General features: G+C 37.8%; 1 protein-coding gene across 1 annotated transcript in view; it reads right to left on the reverse strand.

Annotated features, from left to right (window-relative positions):
* Positions 1-2187: 2187 nt before the first annotated feature.
* The window catches only part of UPP1 (uridine phosphorylase 1), a 9086-nt gene continuing 2269 nt past the window's right edge, over positions 2188-9004 (reverse strand). Inside the window, exons 2-7 of the mRNA XM_010133622.1 lie at positions 8239-8356; positions 7578-7736; positions 6470-6584; positions 5799-6008; positions 4192-4338; positions 2188-2724 (exon numbers count right to left, since the gene is read on the reverse strand). Coding sequence (XP_010131924.1) covers positions 2585-2724; positions 4192-4338; positions 5799-6008; positions 6470-6584; positions 7578-7736; positions 8239-8356 — 889 coding nt within the window. The 3' untranslated portion in view covers positions 2188-2584. The remainder of the gene's footprint in view (positions 2725-4191; positions 4339-5798; positions 6009-6469; positions 6585-7577; positions 7737-8238; positions 8357-9004) is intronic.

A 9004-nucleotide genomic window follows, 5' to 3' on the forward strand; every position in this document is an offset into this window, starting at 1 on the left:
ATACGGTTGTTCTTATCAGTGCAACAGTCTGGCAAGCTTCCTCTGAAGCTAAGAAAAGGTTTTGTTGCACACAAGATGTGTCTATAGAGCACCCTCTTGCATTAGGAACGCAACACTACAGGACGGTGAGCAGTAGAAACAGGAGGATGTTTGCTCTCCTTTGAATTCTCATTTTAAGATTTTATACATCCCTTTACTCCATCTATTAGGAAGCTCAGAAGAAAATATTTCAGCAGAAAGAAAAGTACAAGGTACTAAGGAGCAGCGGGAAGAAAAAAGGACATAGCAGCAAAAAGTTAATGACTAAAGTCTTCCAGGGGTCTCTGCTAGGGTCTTTTTGTCCTGATTTAATAGAACAGTTGCAGCACTCCACGACTGCTTGAACCTCAGCTCCAACTGGGCCAGGCCACAATGCTAGTTATACTTCGGCAGGCAGCACATACATACAAGTTTTCATACCAGTTATCAAAATAGAAGTGCCTACTTTATATGATTGTTAACAAAAAAGCTTTGTATTTTCAATTACGGAACTTTTCCTTTTCAACTGGTTTGCAGATTCTTGCTGTCCTTCCTTTGAAAAGACAAATCACACCATTTCAGGTTCATACTTCCAGGGTAACTGCAATATGTTTCCCCAAAGCTTCACACAGCCACATTACACGCGTCTTTGTTTTCTTGATAAAGTATTTTTCCTTGATATTTTTTCTCCTCTTTAGATAATTCACAGTAAGCACATCTTTTACAACAGCAAACTGTCTCCTCCAAACCCATACTACTCAGTAACTCAGTATAAACTTTTCTTCAGTCTAGAATGTAGTACATTTCTTCTGAAGTGATCTCGTTTTTAACTCCTTGCTACTGTTCTGGGAACAGGCGGTTGCAGAGCAAGGATGTGCTTAGTTGCACGCTTCCCAGGGGAACTGACAGAGCTTCAGGCAACGCCCAAGCAAGCACTAGGTATGGTTAAGCATAGATTTTTTTTTTTTTTTTTAAATAAGAAAGGAACAGTTCAAACCAAATGTGGAGCCATTCCCACCCGACTTCCTCTCTTAAGCTTGGGGAAAAAATGCTTTCTCTGAAAACGCATATTCATCACATATTGCAAGCATAAAATAAGAAAATATGTTTTTAAAATTAACTAAAGACTAAATTAGTAAATTAAATCATGTTCTTTTAAAACAAACAAACAATACTTTTATTTTTCCGCTATGCATCCCCACTATGTTCCCCAGTTGCAAATTCATCAGATTTAAGGAGATTAATCCTCATTGGCAGTTCCCTATTCACAAGTCACCCCTTCCTTTTTTAATGCTCTTACCACATTGCTTCTACTACTCCCTGGTGAATGTGCCTACTACTACATCACTCCCCCTTAGATCTAACTCTTATGAACAGATTGTTGCAGCCTACAGTCCTTGAACAGAAAATCTCATTTAGCTGGATCAGTGACAGCTGTTCTGATCTGTTATTCAGAACTTCTACCCATGACTCCTCTTTTTCCACTGTAGCAGAAAAAGAGATAAATGCATTTTTCTTTAGTTGACCACATAATTATATTCTAACCACAGCAGCAAAGCAGTACGCTTCAAAATTAGTATGATTTTTAAAAGAAATAAACACAAGGCCAATGGTAGTGGAAAAATTGCAGAAATAGTTTTGATGACATGTACAGTCAACAGGTATTCTCCAGTTCTTCAGAAGAACTGGGAACGTGCAACAGTCAGTGTTACGTCCTGAAGAAATGGAGATGAAAACCAACTTAAGAACAAACAAAGGGAAAAAAAATGAATTACCGTTATGCAGTCCTCTGAACACGCTGAGCATCTTCTGAATGCCTTTGGTTGCTCTTCACTAAGGAGAAGCCTTGATTCAGCAAAAGATTTCAAATTCTTCATTTCAAAATTACTTAATGCATAAAGGTTTTCTGGGTATTGATGCAATTGTGTAGTTAAAATGGAGTATGAATGATATTGTTGGATCAATACTTAAGAAGCACAGATATTCAACAGCTCAGTGTCAAATCCTTAATGCTTAGAAAATTCAGTCCCACACTTTGCAGTTGCATGAAATTTTAATATATGAAAACAGTACTGTTTATTTGTCAAAGTCTGAAAAAAATAAACAGCATTCACCTAAAGTTTTCTTTAGAAGTGAAGCAAAGACAATTATAATTTATTTTTTTTTGTAACATGAAAGGGATTAGCATTCTTAAGTTAATGTTAATTTGGTAGTTTGCAAGCATTTGGCAATACAGTTTGATTTTCTTCCTAGTTTTTTCTTTCACAGCGGGGATAAATAAAGCTTTTTCATATATTATAGCAGGCTTGTCCTTCACAACAGATCCGCTTCCCAATTCACAGAGAAGTGAGTCTTATATCCAGCAATGCATAACTAAGCTAAACTTAACTGAACTCCAGTCAGCACATTCAGTTCCCAAAGCACAGCGACACAAATGATTAACTTCCACAGACACACGGAACGCTGTAAGGTACTCTGAGGCAAAAGACCTTTAAGGCAAAGAAGTCATGACCGTGACTTCAGCTGTGCAAAAGCCTTCTGCTTCTATAAACCAAAGATGGGTATTTCATACTTTCCCAAGACTTTTCTTAATGAAATATCCCACTAATTTCTGCGGTCTCTGCTGATACTCCACAAGTACATCATGTGAGCTACTAATCTGATCCCCTTCGAGCCGATTCAGAAGAGTAACACACACGACGGCAGCTAGAAATTAAAAGACAGCATTAGTTAGGAATTACATTCTGGTACTTCTGGTACTACAGTCCGAAAGCACAATCATTTGAACAAACAACTGCATCATTAGAAATATGAGAGAAAACAAACCCAAAACCCCGACCCACAGTCCCATAACATGCTAGGGGACCGGCATGCTGTGGATGATATAAAAAAAAAAAAAGGTACAAATAGTTTTACAATTGATTGCTAACTTAATAAAGCAAGAGCTCTAGGGCAGGTGCAGATACTTAGTGTTATACCATGATTCTTATGTTTTTCTGGATAGGAATTATATTTCACAAGTACCCCGGACTTGACTGGTAGGAACTGACTGGAGACTCTATTCTTGCAGACGTGGTTACAGCCCTTCGCTTCCTACATTACCCCCAACTCAAATCTCCGTGGTGAAATCCTATCCCTCGGGAATCAACAGATGAGCTGCTTCGACATTCACAGACTGGGAGCACAGAAGATACATGAGGATCTCATGGATCATCTCAGGCACATCTTCTGTCTTTTTGTAATCACAGCTCCAAAGCTACAATCCCCCCTTTCACTCAAGCTGAGCTCTACCATTGCTCCTCTACACCTGTGATAATTTGCAGAGCACAGGCAGTAACACGTTACAGATCTACAAGGCAGAGACAGCTAAAGTGACTGGTGTATCATGGGTTGGGTTTTTAATCCCTCTCAAATCAGCAAGAACTGAGGATGTTTGATATAACTGTTGGTCTTTTGGCTTATTTTTCTTCATTTCATTCTCGAGTTTAAAAAAGGCTGAGAAACATCAGTGCTCTAAATCAGCAAATCCCTTGCCAAGGAAAGTGAGAGACTACTACTGTTACCACGGTAAGTAGAAAGGCACTGTATTGCGTTATTTGTAATTGTTTTTTTTCTCCTAATTGAAAATTCTCTCTCTTATTGAAAACTACTTAGCTTGTGTAAAATAAAATTTAAAACTTGTTCTATGATTAAGAATGGCTTATTCATAATACACTAAAAATCTTTAACTGTTTATTAATCAAAGCCATAAGTCTACACAAAATACATCTATTTTCAATTTGATATGAAAGTGTAGAAACTTACAGTTTTATATATCTGAGAATCACCTGATTGACTAAATTAACAGGTTACTTCCTGTAAACTTCAAAAACTAACTGAAAGAAACAAATGAATGCTATGTGGTAATCAGGTACTTAAATGATTATTGTGCTTGCCACAGGCTGGAATAGCAAACCACAGGACTAAATAGTATGAGGGCTACATGACCGAGATTGCATAAATTTTGAGTACATATGACACAAATCAATAATCACACCGACGGAACTATAACCTTCTTCATATTAAAAACAACATTCTGGTGTGTTATCACTTTGTTCGCAGTTTATACCATGAACACCCTGCAATGCACAAAACTTTCTACAGCTTGAATAAAGTGACTTTAAGTTAGTTTACCTCTGACACCGCTGAGATTACACATTGCAGCAAATACAGAAGACTCCATCTCTATGTTTCTGACACCAGAATCATAAGCTTCCTTCAAATACTGCAGTTTCTCTTCTTCATTATATAAGCAGATTGCACCATCCAACCTGCCCTGCCCTAAAAAACATTTTGCAGAAATTTTCAGTGAAGTCATAGAACAAATTTCATTTCTGTGACATCAATTACTGCACTTTCCCCTGTACATTGTCCAGATTTTACTACTATTTATTTTCACACGCAAAGCAAATAGGACAAAACAATTCATAGCTATTGCTAAAGCTTCTACATATCACTTTGTTTTATAATGCGAACCACAGTAATTTAATTGGTCTTTTCCAGCTCAAACTCTCAAATTCATAAAAGGCAAAACATAAGTAGCAGTTTCCCACATGCGGGGCACATGTCAAAATTCAGCAACAAACTTTAAGCTGTAGGGAAGTGCTGCATTTTTTCTAAGTTCAATCATTGTCTTGAAAAACTGACAGGCTTGAAAATGTCTTCATGATGCTACCTTAAAAGGATGAAAATTTTCTTATTTACAGAGTCTCTAAGGTAAGAAATGAAGAATCGCTTAAGCTAACTAGGCAATACTATTATCGTTTTTTGAGAAAATTAGTTTATTCAAATTATTCAAGACTAACACCTACAGATAAAACAGCAGCAGGTTATGTACAGTACAGTTAAATTACACAGTGTTTTATTCAGCGTCTTTTTGTATTCAGATGTACTCCTAAGCTAATGCCCTTGAGCCTGTTCTCAGTTTTTGCTGTGTGGTTCGAAAACATTCCTGACACATTTTTTTAGTGTAGCTTGCACCTGTGATTGGAGTCTGAGATGATGCACAAACCGACAGTATCTGCTTCTGACCAAGCTTCAGCGCTGTCATGAAGACCATGTGTTCCATGCTGCACTGCACCCTTTATCACCTGTCCAATAACAGCTACAGAAAGTAGTATCAGGTGCCACCTACACTCTGTCCTCACAAGATTTTCAAAACGTTCGTGAATACTCTTGGGAGATCAGAAGAGCACCTGAATGTCTGTTCAGGTGGTGAGCCTTGAAGGTTTGCCTCTTCTATGTAGCAGCACTGTCATAAGTCAGCAAAACACTGTCTTCAATTGTCTGATCACTCTTTTGTTCAATGTGTGCATGGGAAACAAGTTTTAACACTTCTTTTAGGGAAGATTTACTTTAGATACTTAACCAGTGGATAAAAAAAAAAAAGGCAACAAAGAACCAAAACAGCCAGAAATAATTCTCATTCCTCTAATCCTCTAGGATGACTCAGTAAATCACAGAAATTTTGTGACAAACATACCTAACTGACAAGTATGTGATAAGTGTATAGCAGACTACATGTATTTCAGAGGAAATAAACCTCCACAAAATTAGAAGTTTAGTGCAACAAACACAATGCTTGATTTTACTTGTATGAAAACCAGAGTAATTACAATTGACAAGACAAAGTAGGAAATGTGTTTTGATCAGTGAACTGGAACCTTAATGTTAAAATATTATTCAATATTTATCTGTTGCTGCTGACCAATATACTGCTGTTAGTCTGTCGCCAGCCTTACCTTCATAGAAATCCAAAGTGCACATAGTGTTTCCAATGACTGTGTTGAACTGATTGATTTCTTTAGCGCACTGCATCAGTTCCTTAGCTAGCTGTTCATCTAGGTTTGTACTGCGAATTACAGTCTTTCCCAGAATAACCTGTTCAAACTGAGGTTTGAAGGTGGCATCTACAGACTGCCTCGTTATAACCACTGAGCCTGGCTCCAGACCTGCAGGAAAAAAAAAAAAAACAAACCAAAAAAACATCGCTTCACAATGTGGTTAATGCTTTGTTTCCTCACACATCAAACATATATCTTAACCAAATACTGCTTCTTTTAAAAGTGGCAATTTTGCCCCTGAATTCACCAAAATAATTTTTTGTGCATGCCTAGCTGCTTCAGTTTATTATTATAAAGAAATTTTGACACAATGAAATTTTTACTTTTTTACTATACATTTCTTCTTATCTCATACAGGATAAGAATGTCCTTCTCTTCACTTTGTCAGATCTCCTGAGTGCGCTTTCTCTATACAGAGAGGCTGATACTGCCTTTACTTGTAAAATTATGGTAACAAAATGATTCATCTCCTGTACAAAACTGTTCTGGCCATCAATCGCTTACAGCTTTACTCTCCTCCAAAAGATGCTGCAGACTGAAGAAGAAAAAGAAAGCAAGATGGGAAATACCTATTCCACCAGAGGTGCCAATGCGAATAATGGTTATGTTGGAACACTTGGCATGATACAACAGTTTGATCAGCTCGTGCAGCATGATTGAAATAGAAGGAATGCCCATACCATGCTGAAACAAAAGCAGAAATTGATATTCAACATTCACATAGTCAATGCAAAATATATACGAAAGAAGGAACTGGACAGTATCTTTCCTGATTTTTTTTACAAATGTCACCTAGGTCACTTCCACAAAATCCCTAACCTAGCAGGTCTACTGTAGATTAAGGGGAAGACTCCCACTGGCTTTAGTAGACTAGCGATGAAGTATAGTATTTCTAAAAATAATGAATTATAAAATATTAACACTCAAAAGTATAAGCACTGTCCTTTCCTAATAGTTGATTAAGGCAATTCATCACAGAACTCCTCTTAAACATAAGAAAAACCACACTCTGATTTTTTACCAACCTGAAATGTTAGTGAAACTTTTTCAAAACACAGACATTGTGGTCTAGACACAGAGTTCAGCAAAAGTTAAGTCCACTTTAACTTGCATGACAATGCAATAATTACAACTCAAAAGAAAGGGTGCAGAATGACACTGCAGTTATGGAATTGCAACTGAAGTATGTGATCATACCTACAAATTAAAGGTCTGAAGTTTTCAAATCCCTATGCGAGTTGGCAGTGCAAGTCTCATGGAACACTACTCTTACGTTAGCATATTTGACAACACCACTGCAGATACTCAGCTCTGGATGTGATACAGCCATTTTTCCCAATGCCCCACACACACCGAGGGACCTTTTTTCCCCATTATTCAGGACACAGAACAGGGATGAGGCAACAAAGTCTGCTCAGGATATTTACAAGGCCATTCCTGCAACACCTCAGTGGTACACTGGGGGAAAAGGAGGCAAGAAGGTCTCAGAGGTTTGCCCTCTTCACAAGAAAGGAGTAAAAAGGAATTCTTAATTAGCTGAATACTCTGATTTTGAGCATGGCTGATACAAACTTTAAAACCTGACTCTAAGTGTTCAAAATAAATGTGTGTTTGTATTTTCTACTTTGAAGAGCATCACTGAACTGTGTTCCATACCTGATTAAGTAAGGTACTTACACTGACTGACAAAACAGGTCCCACTTTGTACATTGCATAGCGATCAGTTCCCGCACAGATGTTAGGGTAGTCACACCCAGGGCTCCCAAGCCCCAGTTCTTCAGCTATGTAGGCAATAAAAGTTTTCATCCGTGAAGGACTTCCTCCAACACATACAAACTGGGGTGGACAGTATTCAACAAAACAAAATCAATTGCATGATTTAGTATATCAAAGAACATGCAAAGATAACATGAAGATGCAAACACCTTCAATTAATGTAAAGCTATGCCCAGATGTGGTTCTTCTCATAAACATTCTAAAAGCCCATGAAGAAAAATTATGGAAAAAAAAAAACCACCGTCTATATAGCACTCACATGCTTTCATCTTCTTTAAACTAGTAGAGGACATATATTGCCTTAAAGGCCCCCCAAAGGGAGTTCTACCTGAAGAGCGACTGCAGCATCTTCCTTTTTACTGGATGAAAAGAGGCAATCAGAAGCAATTATCCCCAATTTTGCTTGATACTGAAAGCGACAAAACCACATAAAATTTTATGCCCTTTCCAATCATTCCTGAATTGGTGCTATGCTGACACATTCAGTTTTATTTTGAAGACAGCTGCGTTTCCACCTTCTACAGAAAAGCTTAGGCTTGCTGAATGGAATGAAGCATCTTACCTTTACATCTCCAAATAGCGCTGGAAAATCATGGGTACCAGTCCCAAGAGCAAAATGGTACAGGATGTCTTCTTTCATTTTCTCCAGGTGAGGGTTGCAGAGATGGATAAAATTCTCTCTGTCAGGACAGCAGCATTGTGAAACATACAGAGTATATACAAAGCCCCACATTGAATAGATTCTAATTTTGCAAAGTCAAGCAGTAAAGGTTGGGAAATGCCACACCTAAGTAAGCTTGCACTACCTTATTTTGGCTCCTCCTAAAATCTAAATTTCATGACCACCTTCTTTCTTGTAGTTATTCACATACGATATTTGTGACACAGGATGTGCTGAAGAAAAGTCCAGATGGTAGGATGCATTTGCAACAGCACAACCTTTATCTTAAACAACATTAAAGCTATGAACCAGGGTGGGTCTTTATGGTGAGCAGCACCAGTGAATATTCAACAGACCACCTTACTACATAGGCAATCTATAGCTAATCTGAGAAGCAAACTTGAACTCTGTGTTTTGACTGATCTTCTTAGGCACCTGAGAGGGGTGGGAAGATTTGGGCTTTATAGAAAAGTCCAAAGGTGATTTCTGCCCATTTGGCTGACTGTAACTTGTGTCACCAAGCCAGAAGGAAAAAACTCTACAGCATGAGACTGGTAACAAAAGTATAGAGGAGCTAATACAGGAGAGGAAAGAGGAAAATAGAAATATGAAGCAAAAAAGAAAATCATGGATGAGGAAAAAAAAACATAAAAGAAAAAGGGAAAGA

Source organism: Buceros rhinoceros, unplaced genomic scaffold, assembly GCF_000710305.1.
Source record: "Buceros rhinoceros silvestris isolate BGI_N320 unplaced genomic scaffold, ASM71030v1 scaffold5850, whole genome shotgun sequence".
NCBI classification, from domain to species: domain Eukaryota; kingdom Metazoa; phylum Chordata; class Aves; order Bucerotiformes; family Bucerotidae; genus Buceros; species Buceros rhinoceros.